The following is a 22381-nucleotide window of genomic DNA, read 5'->3' as shown; positions in this document are numbered from 1 at the left end:
TTCTTTAACACATTCTCCCTGTGGTAGGGAATTCTTTTTAGTCAGTTGTTCTGTACAAAGTCTTTTCTTACAATATGAAATTCTCCCAAATAAAATCTGCTCAGGTTTGTGGGGCAGGGACTCAGTTTAGACTCCACTCTTCACATGCACATTTGCTGTGTCTTCTCACCTTCATGACACAGCAACCAGCACTCTCAGGGAAGCCTCACTTCTGTATATTGTGTTGTTGAACTGCAGCTAAATAGTAACAACTTACACTTCTATTAGCTCTTCTCTTTTGTGATCTAGAGTAACAATTCCACACTACAGCCCCTCTCCTAACAGTGAATAGTCCTTCTTGCCCTTTCTCTCAATATAAGTTCAAGGAAAAAAAACCATAAAATCATTGTTTTCCGTCAGTACCTCCCAAACCGGATGCAAATGTCAGATAGTCATCACTGCACCATTTCAAGAGAAACACTTTCCTCTGGAAGACAAACTCCATTCCACCACAACATTTCACTGAAAATTTTAAGCAGATGCTACTGGTTTGTGGTATTTTTTTAAGTAAAGACATTATTTCAAGCACAAATGTCTTTCTACCCCCAAATCAGAAAAAGGGCATTAGTGCCAAAGCAAACAACATGGAGGTTTTACAGAGAAAAGCATGAACATCAGGGACCCCCAAAATTATGTCACACAGTGAACTAAAGCAGAGACTCCAAAGCTTTCTCACACCACAAAATTCACTTATCAGTTTCTCTCAGCTAGAGCAACTGCCTATAACAATCACCAATAACACTGCTTGGCTGACAGACATTAAGAGATCAGCACCAACAGACCTGAAACTTACATGAAAATGGAAAAACTTCCTATGAGGAAGTTAATAAATAGCAAGATGACTGTTAGTGATAGACAAATTTCCATTCCCAGGCTACTTAAGTAAGACCACACGTCCTTTTTACAGCATGAAAAGTTCACACTCAGTAACACCTATGCATCGCTTGAAAAGTTAGGCCTATGGCCACAGGGATATGTATAGAAAATTTTTATACTCCTAAAAGTGGTCATAATTTCTAGAGAAAACACCATCCAAAAGTCCTTTGCAAATAATACTAAACAGGGACATTTGGCCACTGATGAACACAGAATATATCACCAAAGAATCTAAAGCTGTGTAAACACACCATGAACACCAGTGCTGGGAAAGCAGCAGAACAGGATTCTGTAAGAATCTGAGATTTAGTCAAAATCCAGAGCTGGACAACAGCAACTGAAACAGAAATTAGGAAAGGGAACTGAATTAGTCATCACTGATGTTTAACTTCTTAGCTATCCATGACCACTAGTTTTTCAGCTCCCCAAACCATCCCACTCTCCTCTAGTACAGCTGGTACCCCATGCTCATGCAGACTCTAAGACTTTCAGCTACTTAATTATTATTTCTGAAAGCAATGTAACCAGTCTTCAGCTGGTCTCTCACAGAGGCACTGGCCAAGCCAGCCTGTGCTCTTGGTCATTAGATCTGATGGGATCCTATCAGCACAACTGGTAACTGAACAAAACAGGTCACAGTGTGTAAATGAACATACCGTGGTTCCAGCTCCTGCTCTGCTGGAGACTGGCACCATCTCCAGTTTGGCATTGTTGGGCAGCCTAGCAAATCTCCACTGCAAAGACAGGTCCAACACATTCCTCTGAAACCTGAGGGAGAACAGAGCCTATGAGCAAAACAAAGTCCAGGTATTGTGCAAGAGAATTCCCGGGAGGCTGACCAGAAGCCATAGAACATGATTCAATAATGAACAATTGGTAATTATAAAAGCAGCATCAACAAAAGCTATTCTGCACACCAAAACAGCTGCAGTTCGTAGAGGTCTCACAGAGAAGATACCCAAATCAATGTTCTCCCTTTAAAGGTTTTAAAGGATAAACAGCAACCAACTACATAACCAATCCTGGTTAAATACCAATGTACTTTTTTCTTTTTTTTTTTGTGCTCACACAAACGAGTTCACAATTAAGACACCATAAAAACAGAGGGTCGAACTCCCAGGCAAGAGGGGAGATGGGCGTTGCTGGTCTGTGGCCTGGATGAGGAGCACGCGTGGGTGTCCCGTGGCAGCGACACGGGGCCTCGCCGTCTGTCCCAGCACCGAACGGAACGTGGCACAGGGAAACCGGGGCGAACCGACCTGAGCAGAGTTCAGTGCGTGCCCCGGCCCCCCGCACTCCCACCGCCCGCCCGCCGCTGGCTCCGCCAGGCCCCGGACGCGCCGCGGGCTCCGGCAGCGCCAGGCCCGGCGCGGAGAACGGCGGCGGGCGGGGCCTCTCCCGCGGCCGCAGGCAGCCGGACCCGGGCCCGGCGCCACGGCGACACTCACTTCAGGCCGTACTCGCCAGGGCTGCCACCCTGCTTCCTGCAGACCTCCTCGAGGACCTGCGGAAAGAAGAGAGGCGTCACGGCCGGCCTGCGGCCCTGCCACCGTCTTCCCCTCAGCCCCCTCCTCGCCGCGGACCCACCTGGAGCAGGACCGTGCCGGGCCCCACCCGCACCGTGACCCGCCGCCCGCTGGGCGCCAACACCGACACCGCGGCGCCGCCCCCGCCCGCCGCCGCCATCTTCCCCGGCCGTGCCAGCCCCGCGCGGCCGGGGCGGAGTCGGCCCGGGGCCGTCCTGCTGCCGGCCCGCCCCGCCGCGCCCGGACCGCGCCGGAGGGGAGGAGGACGGGGGCGCTGGCCCGGCCCGGCCCGGCTCGGCTCGGCTCGGCGGCTGCGGAAGCGAGCGGTCGCGGATGAGTCCCGGCCTGGCGGAGCCGGCCCGCGGCGGGACGGGCAGGCGGCTCTGAGGCCGGGGCGGAGCGGCTCGCCCGCGGCGAGCGCGGTTCCCTGGGCACGAGAGGGGCTGGCGGCAGCAGCGGCCCTTGGACACGGCGGACGGTGGGCGGCTCGGGCTGCTCCCCCGGCATGGGGCGGGGGCTACCCCCGGCCCTGCCCGCTGGGCCGGGGTGGGGGCGGCTCCGGAGCCGCCGCCGTCTCGCAGCTCCGAGGGGAGCGGGAGGGGAGCCGGCCGCACGTCCCGCTGTGGCTGTCGGCGCTTGTGTTGTCCCTTGGGTTTCCAGTGTCGGGATCCTCCTCCAGGGAAATAAAACATTTTCTCGTTTTACCGGGACCCTGACCGGCAGCGCAGGCGGCGACCCCTAACCGAGGGCCGGCCGGCCCGGGCGTCCCCAGGCAGCGCCGCTGGCCAGAAATCCCTTGGGCTGAGGGGTTCGTATCTCTCACCCAAGCAGTGACACCGAAAAGCCCTGCGCCTACAAGGGAGGTTCTCTTGGGCCAAATAACAGCCCTGGCGAACGCCACATGTCACAGGGGAATGGGGACCGTCCTGCCGCCTTCCCAGTGCCACAGGAGTGCCCGGGCAGTGTCACAATCGGGGCGCCGGTGGTCAGACAAAGCACAGCATCCTGCTGCCTCTGAGAGACATTTCTTTTGGAAAAAAAAAAAAAAAAAAGAAAAAAAGAAATGAAAAAAAAAAAGAAAAAAGTTGATTTGGTACCTCGTGGTCAGTGCTGCAAACTCAGATGGTCAGGAGTGATGGCTGCAGCCAAGGAACCTAAATTATCATACATTTCACAACACACAATTTCCCAGAGACTTTATTTCATTTATGGGTTTCCCCTTCAGTCTCAGCATGGCCTCTGCATCAAAGGCAGTCTCAGATTCGATGACAGTCTGTTTAGTTTGCTATCATAAAAAGGAAACAAAACAACTCACAAAAAAAAAAAATAAAGCCAACTAAACCCCAAAACTTTTAGTTTGAGTAACCACTGGAATTTATTTAGCCTAAGTTGTAACCACATGCCAAATACTTTCTCTTTTCTCTACTTCTTCTATATTTATCCTATATGTTAAGTCTCCACCTCTACCCCAGCACCCACAAAAATGTCTGGTTTGCTTGGCTTATAAAATAAAAAGATCCTTTCAAGAAAAGACACTTTCATAAAAGATAACACTTGCTTGTGTTAACCATATCAGCAGTGCCAGAGAAGGGAGAAAAATGGGAATTTTAATGATGGAGAGACCTCCCCTAGCTTATGCATGTGGATTCCTAAGTCCACCCAATACCGTAGTGAGATGTAGTTCAGTGAAATGTAGAAATAGTAATAAAGGCTGTCCGGGCGTAAAATGTTTAAAACAATGCTTAAAAACGTCTTTACATTTTGTTCATTCCATTGGGCAGTATCATTGCCATTACATTTATAGAGCTACAGAGTTCAGGATATATAGTTTCCTACCTTTTCAATTGCCTTTTGCTGTAAATATATATGAAGAGGTGTGAGGACTTAAGGGAAAGATTTTCTCAAAGTTGACACACTTGTCTAAAAACGGGTGCAACAAATATCTGATATTCAAGTACTTCTTAGTCTTTAAAATAGGGGGAGATCCAAAGTTCCCAAAGTTCTGCAACTATCTCACGCATAATGAAGCTATCCCGTTTTTCCACTAATTAATACTTTTGTTGGAGGCGAAGAAGCAGTTAAGATGACTTTGTTAACTGCAGTGACTATCCCCCTGCTCAGGCAGAGCAGCCATTCCAATCTGAAAGATACACTTTGGGTTTCATGGCCCAAAACATTGGTCTCATTTCTGGATGGGTGTAGCTCCTATTTGATGTCTGAAGCAGGCAGCTGTTTCATCTTTTGCACCTTTTTTGCATCTGGAAGTGACACATCCCTTAAAGAAATGTTGCTCTGTTGAAAAGACACCAATGTAATTTGAGCTGAACATTTCCAAGTTGTGGGATTAGAGGTGATTCTGGCTATTAATAGTATGCCATAATCATGAAGTTGCATGGAGGAGAAGGGTCACATTTCATACCCAGAGCCACTTCTAATCTCAAATATTTATCTGAAATTAGAAGCATCAGGAGAGAAATGGGGGAGCGGACTACAACCTGGAGTCCATTAAAGTGCCACAAAGAAAGAGGACCTCATTTGGGAATGGCTGAACACACCCTTATATCTGAGTTCTGCCACTGTCTGGCTGGAGGATGCCTGCAAATCTACCAGGTGAGACCCAGCCAAACATCCTCCAAAATTTGTCTTGAATTGCTTTTTTTTTTTTTTTTTTGGTAATTAGAGTGAACACACTGTGGAATGACTTTCCCTAGTCCCACTTCTCAGGCAGCTGGTGCTTTGCATTCAATACATAGCCCTGGCACTGTCTGCATCTGCATTGTCACAGGCATAGAGGGAGTAACGCATATTTGCTTCTTCATAAAGCAGCAAAACCTCACCTGCTTTTATTTTTTATTTATACTTTCAAAATTAACATGAAATTATCTGTGAACATCTAGAAATATGTAGTAACGAGCTCCAAAACATGATGCGGAACAAGCTGCTTATCACTGTAACAAAAATTCTGGAGTGTTTCAAGAGACTTGTTCCTGGTTCCTACCAGAGCACCACCCAGCACATCACATCTGTACCCAGGTTTTAAGAGGGCTCTACTGCTCTCCTGGAGTTCTTTACAACCCCTGGCCTCGGGGCCAGGAGGCAGCAGTAGCATGAGTGTGTGAAAGCAGGATTCTGTCAGTGAGTAGTGCTGTATAGGGTAATTTACACACAACACAAGACCCGAGCAATGAGACAGGGAACTTGCTCTGAGCCAGGGCTGCAGAGTGGCTCAAATCAGGAATGAGAGGTGGCTGTGAAGGGGAACCATACCTGTGGTATGAGCCCTTACACAGGACCCAGCTGTAACCCTCTTGGTTCCTGGGTTTCCTTGGGAAACATCTAAAGGGCCAGTGCTGGGGCTGCCTTAGTCCTGGCAGGGTATGAGGGAATTCAGAACTGTCTCATAAGCTTTGGTACAGCATAATCCAATACACTGAACATATAGGGACATATCTCGGGACATAGTGGAGCACATTATCCAGGACATTTCACTTTCAAGGGTATTAAATGAAAACAATACCTCCCATAACATTATTCTCAATCATTAAAAGTCTCCTGCTTGCTTCACTCCTACCAATAAAAATGCCAAATCTCCAGTGCCTGGATCAGGACTCCAATTCTTTCAGCTTTCTGTGAGCTTCTTTTTGTACTGAGGCCAATCTATTCAGTGTAGGGAAGCTCTTCTCAAAAGATTAAAACTCAGTGAACCTCTCGTGCTGAAGTATTATGAAATTACCTAAAATCTGTGTCACTTTGATGGTCGCTCAAGTTCAGTATGTCAAGGAGTTGAATGGTACCAGATTTAAATGTTTAGAAATCAGAGAGGCTGTTACACCAGACCTACAGACTTACATTCTTCCTCATAGCCCCTTGCTCAGCCATGAAAAGTAATACAACATTTTACTGAGCTTTGGAAGGATAGCAGGAGTGCTCTGAACAAACCCTCCCCTGAGTGAACTGAACCAGAGGTCAGAAAGCTGAAGAGGGCTCAGTAAAGACAAGCCACACAAAATTTGAATTTCTTTGCTTCACTTCTTAGGACAAAGATCTGCAACTTTAACATGCATTCCTCTCTGCCATAAGATGCCTCCCTGGTGCATCATAATCAGTCACCCCTTAACGCGCCAGCTGGTTACCAAGCAAGGCATTACAGAGTGCAGGAACTCAGCCCTCCGTGGAGAGAAAGAGCAGGGACACCAGGAGGAATGCAAGCCTGGCAACGGGAGGCACAGTAGCTTTACTGTGAAGATGCAGTTCAGCAATCTCACCCCTTCTGGTTTCTTGCTGTACCTAGTGGACTACGAGGTCCTGAAGTTGTTTATGCTATCTTTTCCAGGGATCCCGGAGCACTCTGAGGACTTACTGCTTCAGACTTTGCACTAACTGACCAGTTTCTAGATAAAGCTCTGCTCGGGCTGACTGACGAGTTCTTTAACTTGCCATAACTAGCCTCAGTGATCCCTTGCTTGGACCTGGCAGGGACAGTGAGGGAGGTTTAGGCCAGCATAGAGAAAGATACAATGATGCAGAAATGTGCTGGGATCAAAAACTTGTCGGGGTGAATGTAGTGCACTTGAGGAGGTGCACAGTCAAGCGAGTAGCTTTTCTTGGCTTTAAAAATACTTGTTGTCAGGATTAGAACTTAAATAAAACATTTGGGGGTAAAAGCCTGAGTGAGAACAGAGCAAGAACTGAGAGTACGTTAAGAGTAACTGAAAGATAAAACCAACATGGCAAGCAAACCAAAACCACATGCTAGGTGTGTAGGAAACATAGAGTTGAGCCTACATTCGGAAGTCCAAACACAGTAAGGTAAAAAATGCAGTTGCAGCAGTTGGACAGCCCTAATTCCAGCTTGACAAAAAAACTTTCCGCATGCTATTTTAAGATTACACTATTTTCACCTTTTCTGATCCCAGATAGATTATTTTTCCCAGTAAAGACAATCTTCCTATTCCTTTCTGGAGGGCTGAGGAGCGTATTATTCAAAGTGTAGTATTTTCTCTGTTTTTCCTCGGTGTTTAACTCCGAGGTCTGCAATAAGGCCATTTCCAGGGAATTCCCCCTCTCCCAGATGACCAGCACTCTGGTGACAACCCGTCTTTTTCTCCAGGATTTTTCTTGCAATTCCTGGAAACGTCCGGGCCCCGGGGGACAGCGGCCGGCGGTAAACCTCGGGAGCTGCGGAGAGCAACAGGGAGCAGCAGCCTCTACGGCGCGGAGACTCCGACCCCCGGGCATCCGCGCCGGCGGTGGGGGGCTGCAGGGAGGCCGGAACCCCCGGCTCCGGCCTGCCGTGACTCCGGCGCGCCCGGGGCCTCCACGTCCCCTCCTGTTCCCGGCAGCAGCATCCTCCGGCCGGGGGCGACCCGCCGCCGGCCCCGGTCACCCGCGGAAGCTAAGCAGACCGGACGCCGATGTCCGGGACCAAACGGCCGCTTCCCGCTGCGCTGTGGGAGCCGGGGCCAGGCCGGAGCGCGGCACCGCGGGCCGCCCCCGGGCCGGCGTGCGGGATCCCGCACAAGAGCGATCGGGGGGCGCGGGGCTGAGCTCCGCCGGCGAAGCGGCGGCGGCACGTCCCGGGGCGGGGCGGGCAGTGCCGCCGACGCGGAGCCGGGGAGGAGCTGCCGTCGGGGCTGCGGGGGGAGAGGGGCGGGTCGGGGGGCGCGGCGCGGGCCTGGGGCGCCGCCACGGGGGCTGCCACGTGCGGGGTCTCGCGCTCGGGCGGCCCGACCGCCCCCCCCCCCCCGCCCCCGGCCCCGGAGAGAGGCCGCCCCGGGCCCCCACCGCCCTGCGGGCGAGGCTGTCGGGCGCCGCCGCCACCGCCGCGGCCCCGGCGCCGGCAGGGGCGGCGATGGCGTCGCCGTCGATCGCGGGGCGCGCCCCGACGGAGCGGCCCACCGTGCCGGTGCGGTGCGGCGCGGCGCAGACCCCCCGCTCCCTCCGCCTCGCTCCGAGGGGGCGGAGGGCAGGGCAGGGCGGGGGCTGGCCGGCTGCTGCCCCACGCGGCGCCCGGGCTGGCGGCGCCCCCGGCGCGCTCCCCGCGCACTCCGTGCCCCTCTGTCATGCTCGCCGCCTGGGAGCGGGCGGCGGGCTCCTGTGCCGGCAGCCGCGCCGCCGAGCCCGCGCCGCCGGCGCTGCCCTCTTCGCCCACCGCCGACCCCCGTCCCCGCGGGTGGCGCGGCGGGGCGCGGCGGAGCGCGGGCGGCGCTGCCCGCCGCCGGGGACTGGCTGCTGCCGCGGCGAACGGCGGGTGGCGGCGGGCGGCGATGGGCACGGCAGCGGTGCACCTCCTGCTGCTCTTGGGGCTGCTGCACGCCGGGCCCGGCGGCGAGGGCAGGAAGGGCTGGCGGCGGCGAGGCCCGGCGGTCCGCGAGCGCGGCGAGGCGGCGGCGGCGGCCGAGAGTTTCCCGCTGGACTTCACCGCCGTGGAGGGCAACATGGACAGCTTCATGGCGCAGGTCAAGAGCCTGGCGCAGTCGCTGTACCCCTGCTCGGCCCAGGCGCTGCCGCACGACCTGCGCCTGCACCTCCTGCACAACGCCTCGGTCACCTGCAACGACGGCAGCCCGGCCGGGTGAGTCCCCGCGCCGCGCCGGCCCCTCCAGGCGCCCCGGGGCTGCCCCGCGCGGGCGCCGCCGCTCCCCGCGGCCCCGGCCCCGAGGGCTGCGGCGCCACCGCGCGGCGGCGCGCGGCACCGGCGGCGACAGGTGCAGCGAGCGCCTCCCGGGCGGCGGCCCCGGCGTTTCCCCGGGCGGGCGCGAGCGGCGCCGCCGCCAGAGCCGCCGCCCCCGCGCGCCGCCCGCCGCCTCGGCGCGGCCCCGGCGCCCCGGCCCGACTGGCACTGGAGCGTTGCGGCCGGGCCCGGCTCCCGCTTAGGCGCTGCCCCTTGTCTGTGCCCGCAGCTACTACCTGAAGGAGTCCAAAGGCAGTCGGCGGTGGCTGCTGTTCCTGGAAGGTGAGCGCCGGCGCCCCCGACTTCCGCAACGGCGGCCACCAGCGGGGCGGCGACCCGAGGCTGCCCTCGGTGCCCCGGCCCCTGAGGGCCGCCGTCCCTCGCCCGCGAGCCCCCGGCCCTTCGGGGCGGCTGACCCCTGTCCCCTCGCCAGGAGGGTGGTACTGCTTCAACAGGGAGAACTGCGACACCCGCTACGACACCATGCGGCGGCTGATGAGCTCCCGGGAGTGGCCCGCGACCCGCGTGGGTGAGTCGCCCCCTCCACCCCGTGGGGCAGCCCCGAGGGACTGGGACCGGGCTGAGGTAGCGCCCGCCGTCACCACCCTGGAAGGTGCCTGGTTGCTGCCCCGTGATGATCCCGTGCCGCGGGCTCGGGCAGGCTTTGGGTGCACAGGTACTGCCGGTAATGAGTGCTTCTCTCTTGGCTCTCGTCTCATGCTGCAGCCTCCTGGGTACCCAAACCTCCGTCACTCACACAGATCGTCTAACTGAGTATATTGGAATTTACCTGCTAGGATTTGTCTTTTGGGGAGCTACTTAAATAGGCATCACAGGTCTTTTCTGTGCTACAGGAAGCTTCTAGACGGGCTTCATCTGTAGCATGAATCAAAATCTGAATGTCAAATCTGCCTAAGGGCAAATTTAGAAATGTTCCTTCCACTTCCCTTGCCAATGTTTTTCATCATGGATGTTTGTTTTCTGTGTGGTCAGAGGTCTTGCATGAGGCTCCTACGATTCCTCTGAAATCACAGACTGTCATCTGTATGTTTTTTGTTTCTTTGTGCCCATCTGCAGGAACTGGGATCCTGTCCTCTCAGCCAGAAGAAAATCCCCACTGGTGGAATGCAAACATGGTGTAAGGAGGGACAACGGAGGGAAATAGCTTTATACTTAAACAGCATCTCCTGCCTTTTAGGCTAGCAAGAGTGCTGCAGTGACAGATTAAGACTAATACTTGGAAAAGGAAATTGTATGTTTCCTCATTTGCTGCAGTTCACCTCTCTAACACTTAGGGCTGACAAGGTTGAGAAACTCAAGTTCAATCTCCTTGGAGTTGTGGGGTAATCTAATGAAGAAAAACTGGGGATAGCTTAGAGAGCCTTCTCAAACAGCTGCAGTGGTGAATCCATCATGAGTGCTGGGCTGATAGTGTGTTACACATCTGACAGTTTGAGAAGAATGTGGAGCAGCTCTCCTAGTTCAAAGAAGAGAAATGAGAGACACCAGTTTATATATGCATCTATACAGAAGGGACGTTAATTTGTCTTCTGCAAAACAGAGACATGTGAAGTTAATTCCTGCATAAAACCTCCAGTGGTTGCAGTCAGCATTTACACTGCACTGACTAGAGTCTTCTAATTTTTCGTGTGAAAAACTGAAGCATAGAGAGTTGCCCTGTGACAGGCCATCCACTGTGTTGGCAGAATAGCTGAGAGCAAAGTCATGCTCCATCGTTCTGTCCACTGAGCTTAGTGATTCAATTAGATTTATAAAAGACAGGTTATTTATTGATTTAACTCAGTAAAACTATTAGTGTTCAGGAGAAAATTCAAGAAAATTACAGTTGTCACTTGGTGTGCAGGAAGGTAAGTTGTCAAACTGGACAGAAACTTTTCCCTTTTCCCCTTCCCAGGATTTAATTTTCTTCCAGTTAAGTGACCGCATCCTCACCCTGTTGTGCGTGTCAGAGGCACAGCAGGACTCACACAGCTCTCTCTTACAGATTCATCCCATATTGCTCAAGTGATGTTTGGAGCGGTGCCTCTTCCAAGTCTGAGAAAAGTGAGTGTTGCTGATGGGCCGTTGCTGCCCCAGACATCACACATTAAAGGATGTGGCCAGACTTCTGTGAAACCACGTGGATGAGAAACAGGCTTTTTCTTGCTGAAGGGCAGGAAAGAATATCAAGCTACTTCCAGATAAAACATCCTGATCTCTTTAGCTCAGGCTGTTTTGACATAGTTCAGAGCCACTGCTTGAAGAGATGTTACACTGATGCAGTATGCAAGGATTAGAAGACCAAAATTCCTTTTAGATGAATCTCCAGGTTCCAGCACGTAGCAAATTAATTGCTTTAGCTGAGGAACCATGGATTGTTGCATGTACCTTTATCATGGCTGACCTGAGAGGCAGGACTGTGAATTTAGTGTCAAACTTTTATCAGGAGGATATTTGCCTTAGGCAGGAGCCATTATGTGTCAAGCTAAAGCTGTCTGCAGGTTTCTTTGGGAAACAGCACAGTTCATATTAATACATGCTGCATTGCCATCCGCTGTCATTCCGGTGGTGTCACAGGAAGGGACCTTTTCACTTCATCCCAGCTCCCTGGCACTGTTCCTATGGAGCAGTTACACATCAGTACCCATGGATGCTGGTGGTGCCAAGGAAGCAGTGTCTTTGTACATGTAACATCTTGTGAAGCATTGCTTCTCTGAATTGGCTTGATGAACTGGGAAAAAGGGGAAGCAGTAAGCTGGAACTGAGACTCCAGGTGGTAGGAAGGTGTGTGTTTGTTTCTCCAGCACCTTCCTTCTTGTTTTCCTTTTCCAAGTTTACTCATTTCTAAGCACGGCCATAGGAAGGTACTTGTGTAATTGAGTTCACTTGGTCCTCTTTCAGGGCAGCACATTTTGTACAAGGTGGGGGAAGATCTCTTGTTAGGTGTATTACATATAGGTGGATTAAATGAGCCTGAGATTAGGTTCCTAATCCCTTTGGAAAGTTCTTAAGCATTTTCAGAGAAGAAATAGAAATCTGAGCCTGGACAGGAAGCAATTTTTTTGACACTGAGCTGTCTTCCAGATGAATATGCCTTCATGGGAGCACTGATCATACAGGAGGTTATAAAGGAGCTGGTGGGAAAAGGCCTGAGCACTGCGAAAGTATTGCTGCTAGCAGGGAGCAGGTAGGTATCCACAGGATTCTGTTTCGTGAAGACAGGAGATTTCCAGGGTAGAAAGCTCTTAAGGGAGGAAGTCCAGCAGCTCCTGAAACATTTCTTCTAGGAGTATAGTAACACTAACACAGCAAACACTGTATCTCTGGTCAGTTTTCTCGTGTCTGCACCAAGAATTCTGGTTCCTGTTGGCCCACATCATGAGACACACGCCTTCTGTGAATTGATTCAGGACACCAAAATAAAAACCAAACTTGCCTCACACAGGTGCTCTGGATCATCCTGTGTTGCAGAAAGCTCTGGTACACTCAGTGTATTACACAGGAGTATAATAGCAAAGTTGCTAAGAGTGAATTTGTCTCACTTCAGATTCTTTCAGTTTTTGAGCAGCCAGCCCCCTTGGAAATGATACAGAGCACATGTATTTCCCAGGAGAGACAGTAACAACTGGACTTTGTTTCCAAGCTAGCAGATTATTACTCAGCACTGGATTTATTTCTGAGTTTTGCAAAGCAAGGAAATAATGTGGTGTCTACCAAGTTCGTGGTGAACAGTTGGGTAGCTCTCTGCTGTGGGTAGATGCAGGTTTCCATGGCATGTCCCTGCTGAAGAAGGCGTGCCTGCTAGCAAGGTCTGTAACCCGGTGTGTGCGCCTCACGACTGCGGTGTTGATGTTGCTGTTGCAGTGCTGGAGGGACAGGAGTGCTCCTGAACGTGGATCGAGTGGCAGAGCAGCTGGAGGAGATGGGTTATCAAGGGATTCAGGTGCGAGGCTTGGCAGACTCTGGATGGTTCCTGGACAACAAACAGTATCGCAGGACCGACTGTATTGATACCATAACGTGTGCTCCAACAGAGGCCATCAGAAGAGGAATAAGGTACAGTCAGATGCTCTAAAGTGCACTACTGTAAGAGGTTAGAGTGTGGAAAAGATATCCTCCTTCGCTGTGTTCCTTAGTTTTGATACTTGAGGAGTAGTTATTGTCTACATCAGTGTTTTTTCAATGATTTTATTGGAAAAGACAACAGAGTCTAAATGTGTGAAAGAATATGTACAGTTATAGATGCTCTAAAATGTGTTGATGGGACAGTGCTGCAAGAGACCTGTTCTATCAGTTGAAATTCTAGTCAGAACAGGAACTAGGATATGGAGAGGACACATTGTTAGGATTGCCCTGTGCCTGCCATTCTGTTATTGCTTTTTTCTAGATACTGGAATGGCATTGTTCCCGAACGCTGTAAGCTGCAGTTTAAAGAGGGAGAGGAATGGAATTGCTTTTTTGGATATAAGATTTACCCCACTCTTCGATGTAAGTACCAAAGGAGAGAAATCAACTGGATTTAGGGTTTCCTGTGTATTTCTAACTAACTTGAGCAATCCCTTTTCCTAATTTTTTGTCTTTCTAGGCCCAGTCTTTGTTGTCCAGTGGCTTTTTGATGAGGCCCAGCTTACTGTAGACAATGTACACCTAACTGGCCAGCCTGTTCAGGAAGGGCAGTGGCTCTACATCCAGAATTTAGGTAGAGAGCTGAGAAACACCTTGAAGGATGTGACGTAAGTGTTTCATTGAGAAAAACCTGGCATATTTGTTTCTAAGGGATATTCTTATCTAGTTCCTTGTGTTCTCAGATCTCTGCTGAAAAAGGAGAGTTGTAAATTTGGTAACTGTTAGTTCATCTACATCAAGAATCTTGCCTTCTTCATTTTTGTGTAAAATTCCACTCTTGCCCTAGTCTGGATGTTTCAGTTCAGCAGGACTTGATTTGTCCTTCAAGACATAATCCATGTTTCTGTTTTCCTTTAGTGCGAGCTTTGCTCCTGCCTGTTTGTCCCACGAGATCATCACACGCAAGTAAGTGCTGGTGCAGATCCTGTGGAGGTGAACAGGGATGCAGCTTGGGAATGAACCTGTCCTGGCAGCCTGACCCCTCTGATGTGATCTGTACTGATGTGATCTGTTTGTCTTTTCAGTCACTGGACTGACATCCAGGTGAAGGGGACATCATTACCCCGTGCCCTGCACTGTTGGGATCGGAGCCTCCATGAGAGCAACAAAAATGGGAAGGCTCCTCTGAAAGGCTGCCCAATTCACCTGATTGACAGCTGTCCGTGGCCTCACTGCAACCCCTCGTGCCCCACAATCAGGGACCAGTTCACAGGGCAGGAGATGAATGTGATCCAGTTCCTCATGCACATGGGTTTTGATGTTCAGAAGATGGCACAGCAGCAGGGCCTGGAGCCGAGTAAACTCCTGGGGATGCTCAGCAGTGGTAACTAGAAAGGGCTTGTCAGAAGGGCAGAGATTAGATCAGGAGGAGAGAGACTCTCAGCCCTTCTCCCAAACTTTCTAATCTTCTTCCTAATGATCCTGCAGGCAGATGCATGCTCATACCCATGGCACACTCACACCTGTGCACTCATGTGCTCCCACACTCTTGCACGCTTGTGGTGTGTCAAGGAAAAAAAGAAAAAAGAAAAAAAAAGGCAAGCAGCAATTTCTTGCTTACACTGTTTGGCTGGAACTTGTTCCCTCCCTCCAAACTCCAGGGCTAAGTTTCAGCTGGTCACATCCTCTTCCTGTGTTACACAAAGCAATCAGATACAGGGAGTAGCAAAGCCATAAATAGCAGCGATGAGAACCTTCCCCAGATCTGGGACATCTTCCCTTGCCATGAATTTTACATCATAGACTTGTTACAAGTGGTGAAAAAAGCAAGCACTGGATTTCTTCTGTCCAACTAGGAGTGAAGGAATGATTACATTACTTCCTGGAGGTTAGCATCTCATGCTGAATCACAGTATACAGACCCAGGACACGTGCTAGGGATGGACACTCTTGTACTCAATTTATTCATATTATTTTATAAAATGACTTTTTAATTACTTTTTTAAACTAAGCAAGAAATATAAAGGATATTGTAACATATTTTTTTTTAATAACGAAGAAACCTCTTGCTACTTTGGCAACGTGGACATATTTATTTTAATATGTAAAACGCTATTTATAAGGGCTGACCAGAGAACCATACCTATGTCTTTGTAAAGTTGTATATGCTGCTCATTTGGATGGGTTATCCTGATGGTCACTTGTGCCTGGGAGAGGGCTAAGGGTGGTGTTGATGTTTTGTATTAATTAGATTTCTGTGTTCCCCTTGCAGTGTGCCTTGTCCTTGTTTCTCTGATGAAGAGATTGTAATATAAGGTTTAAGTACAGAGACTTTCACCCAGCACCTGATGTTTGCAGACTTTCACAGCATTTTCGGCTTGCCTGTGATTCCCCAGGTAGTCCAAGGCATTGCACTGTAAGGTGGAGGGAGATCTGGCTTTGCTGCAAAGGCCTCTCTTCCAGTGAGGGAAATGTTTGATCAGAGCATCAGAAGCATTTGGAGCAGAAAGGGCAGAGAACACAAGACAAGCACCAACATATTTCTCTTCTAATAATTTGGGAACACACCCACCACAGCAGAGAGAATCCCCTTTGATGGTAGCGGGAGGAGAACAAGGCAGGGATGGAGAATGCACGGCTGAGGCTGGAGAGGAGACGTTCCCTGGGTGGGAGCAGTGGGCGGCTGGAGCAGAGCTTCCCCTGCGGCGCAGGGCGGGGGCGTGGGGAGCCCTGCCCCAGCAGCACAGCTGCACGTCCCTCCTGCACCAGGGCCTGCGACCACCTGCAGGCGCGTGCCTGCGCTCGTGTGCGCGGCTGCGCAGCATCTCTGCCACGGAGCATTTGGGGCTGATGTGAGAGAAACTCCCTGTACTTTCAGACCTTGCCAGGATAGAACAGTGGTGCTGCATGTGAGATCTCTTGTTTTGGGTAAGTAAACCCAAAAAATGAACCAAACTGTAGCCCTTTGGTTCCTCTTCTTGGACTTCAGGAAAAGTCCAGCAGGACCACACACAGATCACCACAGTCAACTGTCCTGCTGTGCATGATGGGATTAACACAGATTGAAGATAAACTAAAGAGAAAATGGTTGGTGCTCCCAGTGAAACTGAAAAGCAGGAAAACAGGAGTTTGCCTATGATCAGTTTGGAGATTACTGATATCCTTTATGTTTTAATGACTTGGGTATAAAAGTAGAATTGTCCTGATTACATTTTTCATCTGTTTTCTGCTGTGCAGAAGCCAGTGACAAAAGGGCAAGACTGGAAGAATTCAGTGCCATGTGTTTGTATTCTGTGATCTTTTGACTAGATAAGGTTCTTTATTTCTGAGGGAAAAGTGGCTGTGGTCTGTCTGGTGCGCTGCTCCACCAGTGTGATTTCTGATTTCGGGGACTTTGCCCCCTGCCAGCACCGCCTCTGGTGCTGAGGGCTCTCCAGAGGGGCACCACTTTCCTGGGAAAGCAGAAGCTGAGCAGCAGGGCCAGCTCTGCCGTGAGCCCCAGTGTCACTGCTGGGGCGATGTGTCCCCAGGGCCATGACATGGAGTGTCCCTGTGCCTTCTGCCAGCCCGGGCAGATGGGGAGTGATGCACCTGGAAGTGCCACAATGCAGAAAGTGACCCACTGCCAAAGAGGCCTGGAAAACTGCTAGAGGTGAAGGATTAACAGAGAGTCAGGTAGGGCAAGATTTCGGGATGAGAACCTCTTCTGAAGCTCCTCGGCTCTCCTGCTGCATTTCCTGGCTATTGTCATGTTAATTGTGCAACTTCCACCCCAAACGAATGCAGGCTTTTGTACTTTTAGCACCAGAGGCCTTTCAAAGGAAAATGGAAGGGACTTGAGATGAATGAAAGAGATACTGAGGTTACACGATGGTGACAAAGCTGAAGGTAGGCACATTTTATCATTACAGCCAAAAATATGTCCCGTTCTCATGTGAGCCATTCCAGCAGTTAAGTTTTTCTGCTTCCATACTGGGATGAGTACTGCAGGTGAGGAGTCAGCAATGCTGCTGTGGGCTAAGGGAGGAATTTTTCTGCTATGTTGTGGTGAAAGCATTCACCCATTCCCATTCTGAAATTACATGAGAAATTTTGTTTGGGGATGTTAGAGATATAATTAAGAGACTTCTGGGTAGAGATGAAGTCTGGGAGGCACTGTATACCAGGAATGGCTCACGGTGAAAGCTTTGATCTCACAGGAGGGAGAGATTGACACTATTTATTGAAATCTGTGTTGCAAAACAGTGCTAAGAATATCAAAGCAATTTTTTTTAAACAGTTGTATTCAGTTACTCCATTCAGAGATACAAGAAGAACTGATTTCCACATAAAGAGAGACAGGGAAGAGTTTAAGGAAATGTTGAGGATGAGTGCTGCCAACCTTCACAGCCACAAGCTGTCACACAAAGCACAGCAGGTAAATGTATCAGTGCTCCAGATCAACTGCAGCAAAGTGAGTCAGCTTTTATTCAGCCTCTGGCCTAAATCCCTTCTTTTATAGGGCTTGTGCTGGCTTTGGGCTTGAGCCCCCACTCAGGGGCTCTTGGGTCTGCAGCACTGAGCTCTTGTTCCTGCAGCACGGCTGGATCACAGCCCACTGCCACAGCCAGACACCTCCCCTCAGCGCGGGGGGTGTGTGGAGAACGGCAGCATTCCAGTGACCCCAGAGTTTCTAGAAGAACAGCAGAAGGATAATCAAGAGCCTTTGATGGGGCTCGCAGCTTCAGTGTTAAATAACACCCGCTCCCAACAGCTGAGTGGGGGCAGGACTCATTCCAGAACTATTAATAAAGCCCCTATTTATACTCCAGGTTCCTGTGAACGGTGCAGCAGAAAGCTACAGCTGCGGAGCTGAAATGGAATAAATGTCAGCCTCCGGGAAAAGTACCATCCTGTGGGAAAGGAGACAGCCAAAGGACAGCACAGGGGCAGGTTTCAGACCTGAGAAAGCAGAGAGCGAGCGGCAGCACCCTGAGCTTACAGCCAGTGGGCAGAGCCAGCCAGTCACCTCCCTGCAGCCGCAGGTCTGTGCAGAGGGCTGCCAGAGATGCAGCGTCAGAGGCGGCTCCCACTGATGCCAGCAGAGACCAGCGGGGTTTGAGCTGCCGCTCCACCGAGTCGGGACCAGGTGTGACTCAGGGCAAAGGTGCAAGAGCCAGAAAAGACGTTTGAGGAGGCTTTGAGTGCATTGTCTGCTGGACTGGGAGGATAATGGAGAGCACGGGGGGGCCGTATCTGAACACAGCCGCGGTGACTTCCCCGGTAGGAATAGCTCGATTGCTGCAGATGACCTTCGGGTGTACCACGTTCAGCCTGGTTGCCCACCAAGGGGGGTTCAGTGCCGCCTACGGCACCTTCTGCATGTTTGTCTGGACCTTCTGCTTTGCCATCACTGTGTTCATCATCGCCTGTGAGTTCACACACCTGCACAGCTGCCTGAGCCTCTCCTGGGGAAACTTCACAGCTGCTTTTGCCATGCTTGCCACGCTCATGTCCATCACGGCTGCAGTGATCTACCCGCTCTACTTCGTCCAGGTGGGCTGTTACCCCATCGGCTGCGAGGTGAGGGATTTCCGCATCGCAGCCAGCGTCTTCGCGGGCCTTCTGTTCGTCACCTACGCCGCTGAGGTGTTCCTAACCAGGGCAAAACCGGGACAAGTCACCAGCTACATGGCCACCATCTCTGGGCTCTTGAAAATCGTTCAGGCCTTTGTGGCCTGCATCATCTTTGGGGCACTGGTGAATGACAGCCAGTACGGTAAATACGTGGCGACGCAGTGGTGTGTGGCTGTCTACAGCTTTTGCTTTGTGGTGACAGTGGTGGTAGTGGCCTTCAGTGTCACAGGTAAGACTGCCTTGCTGTGGTTCCCTTTTGAGCGTTCTGTGGTCATCTACACCTTTGGGGCTGTGCTGCTCTACGCGAGTGCTGCGGTCATCTGGCCAGTGTTCTGCTTCGACAGCAAGTACGGCTCCCCACGACGCCCTGGCCTCTGTGCCAAGGGCAAGTGTCCCTGGGACAGCCAGCTGGTGATCGCCATCTTCACCTATGTCAACCTGCTGCTCTATGTCTTGGACCTGGCGTACTCCCAGCGCATCCGCTTTGTCTCGCACATCTGAGTCGTGGCTCGGCCTCTGTGGAGGCAGCTCAGCGCTGCGAACCGCAGAGGGACGGGGCGAGGGGCAGAGAGCTGCTGGGCAGGCATGCACACACCACCATCAGCCCAACTTCAAGGTGAGGACTGACTACACTAAGGAATTAATGACCTGGAGCAGGTGGGCTGCAGCTGATGCAGAGCACAGCCCAACTCCCCCATGGTTCTGCCTCACCTGCCCGGTGCCAGCACGAAGGAATGGCACAGCTACACGTGCATCTGCAGACAGCAGGAATGCTGGTAGCCACAGCAGTGGGGCTGCAGGCTACCAGGTTACTGAGCCAAACATTAGGAAAGACATCAAGGATTTTGAAACTGCTAACCAGTGCTTAGCAGGAACCAAGTGACTACTCAGGAAGTGGAAAAGTTAAAAGCTGCATGAAGGAACCCCAGTTCAGGAGATGAAAATCAATCCCTCAGAGTTTGGGTTAGTTTGGACTGTGTTGTGAGACATGGAATGCCTGCAAGTGTGGGCAGTTCCAGTCCAGGTGTTTCTGAGAAGAGCATCAGAGCCATAACAGTATTTTGAAGGTTGCCAGTCTGTTCCCTTCCTCTCCTTTGCTGTCTAGCACAGAAAAGGAATATCCTCAAGTGCACACCCTGGAGGAGGCCTATTTAATTTAATACTCCTCTTTAGCAAACACTGAGTCACTACAGAAATGAAAATTTGTAAAGTCGGGGCTCTGCTGCTGAGAGTCAGGTTGCAGAGCAGAGCCAACCAGCAAAGTGACTGTGTGTGACCTGCCACCCTCACTCGAGCAGCACAGAAAATACCTTGGCACGTGCTCTGTCTGGATTCATGGGCCACCATTTCTTTACACTGGCCTCAAGGGTTTTTTTCTGGAGGCATGAAGATAAATTCTGGTGGTATGGGAAAGGGGAGGCAGAGACTGATTGATCTCACAGCGCTGCACAAGAGACCAGAGCAGGCGGGGAGGGGGCACGGGCAGGACGGGACACGGCAGAACTTGTGCACGGTACCCCGGAGCAGCTCGGGCGCAGGATTCCTGAGCACTCTGCATCACTGAGGAGCTGAATTTCTCAGACCCATCCCTAACAAAACACCCACTTTAAAGTTCCACACTTCTCAGCTCAGATTTCAGGCCCCATAGGAATCTTCATTTGTTCCAGGGAGAAGCCAGAATGTCCAAGTGCTTGTGCAGCACATGCAGACTTGAGTGCTTTGAATAAAATCTCCAGTAGCTGCCTGTCAGAAGCAAGATTTATTTTTTAACCAAAACAAAATAAAGCTGAATGGCAGATGTATGCTTACATCTCCCGAGATCTGTGTGCTGTCATCCTCCTCTCCACACTTCCATTGCAGCAGACACGGCCCTTTCTGCAGGAAGGCAGAGCTCACTTTATTTCGGAGTACAGAGGCTGAACACAGACCCGAAAAAGAACACACACAGCAGAGCAAGACCTCTGAGTGGATTCTTTGCAGCAGAATGACTCAGGAATAAGGAAGCAAACTTATTTTTCATCAGTGCTTTGTGTGGGGTTTGACAAGCAAAGGGAAATTTGCTGGGACAGATGATGTTGAATAATTCTGAGCAAGGACCAGCCCTTAGCAGTGGGGAGCATTAGCCAGGAAATGGGACAAGAATCGGGATCCAGCACAGAGGAGCAGCCTTCCAAGGGGGTTTTCTCTCCTGCGAGCCCCAGTGAAGGGCAGGAAATCTGGAAGGTGTGGTCCAAGAGGAGGCTGGCAGGGCAAGACCTGGGGCTATCTGCTATAGATATAAACCAGAAGCTTTATTTCTTGCCACCCAAACAAATTATGGGTTGCACAAGAACAAAATGCTAACTCGGGAAAGGAAATCCACTTGTGTTGGAGGAGTCAATTTACAAGAGCCACTGCATACAAAGGGACCTTGAGCATTTATGATGTATTCCTGTTAAACCCATCAATACGGACAAATTAAGCTGTGTAACACTTGAAAATTACTTTTTTTATTATTATTTTTTTGTTATTTCAGATCACTAAAAACCAAACAGGTGCCTGTGAAGGACCATGGCTTTTGTTATAAAATCCAACCCAGTGAGCCCAGGAGCATTGCTTGAGGAAAGCCCCATCCTGCAGGCTCTGGGGTGGCTCTGGGAGGCTGGGGGGGCTGGGGGTCAGCAGGAGCCCCAGGCAGGGGTGCTTGTCCCCAGGGAGGACACTACCAGACTCAGGCAGCAGCAGCTGCTGGAAGGCTCCTTGGCTGATAGCATGTGGCTGAGCCAGGCTTCCTGCTGGGAACATTTTGCACCAGGCTGGAGCAAGAGCAGAAACATGGTAAAATCTGACAATGCCATGATGCAACTTACACCGAGCCAGGGTCAAAGGGCCAGAGAGAAACTGGTACTTGGGAGACAATGAGGGCAAAACTGAGTGTCTTCACAATAAGGGGAAAGAGAATTTAACATGGAAATCATGATTCCACTGACTGGAGGAGTGGAAACACAAGTCATTGCCAAGAACAGCGTGTTCAGATTTAGTTTTCTCATCTGCCAGCCAAAGGCTGAGCAAAAAATGTGAACATGGTCAAAATGGCAAAAAAAGATTGTGTGGACAACAATCCTCTCTTTTAGGAGAAAAAAAAAAATCAAAACCTCATGCTTCAGTGGTTAAAACATTCCCCATCCATTGGAAAGTATGAGATTGCCCAATCCAGAGCAGAGAACATCTGATATCTACTCATCAGGATTTACCAACCCGCTCTGTCATGATTCAGTTCACCAAATCCCCTCCATTTCCAGAGTGTATCTCCCCCCTTAATTAATAGATGATGATCAAGTAGTTCCCCATGGACCAGGTTGCCCCAGTCACCAACCATTCCCAACCTCTTTTGGTAAACTGTTAGGATTTGGTAAACTTCTGGTAATGTTAGGATTTCTGTGTGTTCATTAATTATAGACTTGTGCCTGCAGCCAATCTAGACAGCACCCAGAGGATTCCAGCATGGATAGATTAAAATCCGAATTGTTAATGGGCTTGGGTTGGGTTTTCCCCTTCTTTTTTGGAAGGGGTTCAGTATCCACAAAAGATCATCGTTTAGGAATAT

The 22381-nt window shown here is 50.9% G+C and overlaps 3 protein-coding genes across 3 annotated transcripts in view; 2 read left to right on the top strand and 1 right to left on the bottom strand.

Moving 5' to 3' along the window:
- Positions 1-2622, bottom strand: part of ASPSCR1 (ASPSCR1 tether for SLC2A4, UBX domain containing) — a 35934-nt gene extending 33312 nt beyond the window's left edge. The window contains exons 1-3 of the mRNA XM_053994518.1: positions 2503-2622; positions 2364-2419; positions 1572-1683 (exon numbers count right to left, since the gene is read on the bottom strand). Coding sequence (XP_053850493.1) covers positions 1572-1683; positions 2364-2419; positions 2503-2601 — 267 coding nt within the window. The 5' untranslated portion in view covers positions 2602-2622. The remainder of the gene's footprint in view (positions 1-1571; positions 1684-2363; positions 2420-2502) is intronic.
- A 6070-nt stretch (positions 2623-8692) lies between these two features.
- NOTUM (notum, palmitoleoyl-protein carboxylesterase) lies at positions 8693-15450 on the top strand. Its single transcript, XM_053994675.1, has 11 exons — positions 8693-9015; positions 9344-9396; positions 9548-9643; positions 10192-10252; positions 11120-11178; positions 12199-12301; positions 12979-13170; positions 13502-13602; positions 13700-13847; positions 14098-14145; positions 14265-15450. The coding sequence occupies exons 1-11, from the start codon at positions 8708-8710 to the stop codon at positions 14569-14571; spliced, it is 1476 nt and encodes a 491-aa protein (XP_053850650.1). The 5' UTR covers positions 8693-8707; the 3' UTR covers positions 14572-15450.
- A 2586-nt stretch (positions 15451-18036) lies between these two features.
- Positions 18037-20615, top strand: MYADML2 (myeloid associated differentiation marker like 2). The gene has a single exon (XM_053994705.1). The coding sequence runs from the start codon at positions 18391-18393 to the stop codon at positions 19294-19296; it is 906 nt and encodes a 301-aa protein (XP_053850680.1). The 5' UTR covers positions 18037-18390; the 3' UTR covers positions 19297-20615.
- The last annotated feature ends 1766 nt before the right edge of the window (positions 20616-22381 follow it).

The sequence above is a fragment of the Vidua macroura genome, chromosome 19, assembly GCF_024509145.1.
Source record: "Vidua macroura isolate BioBank_ID:100142 chromosome 19, ASM2450914v1, whole genome shotgun sequence".
Classification (NCBI taxonomy): Eukaryota; Metazoa; Chordata; class Aves; order Passeriformes; family Viduidae; genus Vidua; species Vidua macroura.
The sequence above is the reverse complement of the archived record's forward strand: the minus strand, read 5'-3'. Positions and strand labels throughout refer to the sequence as shown.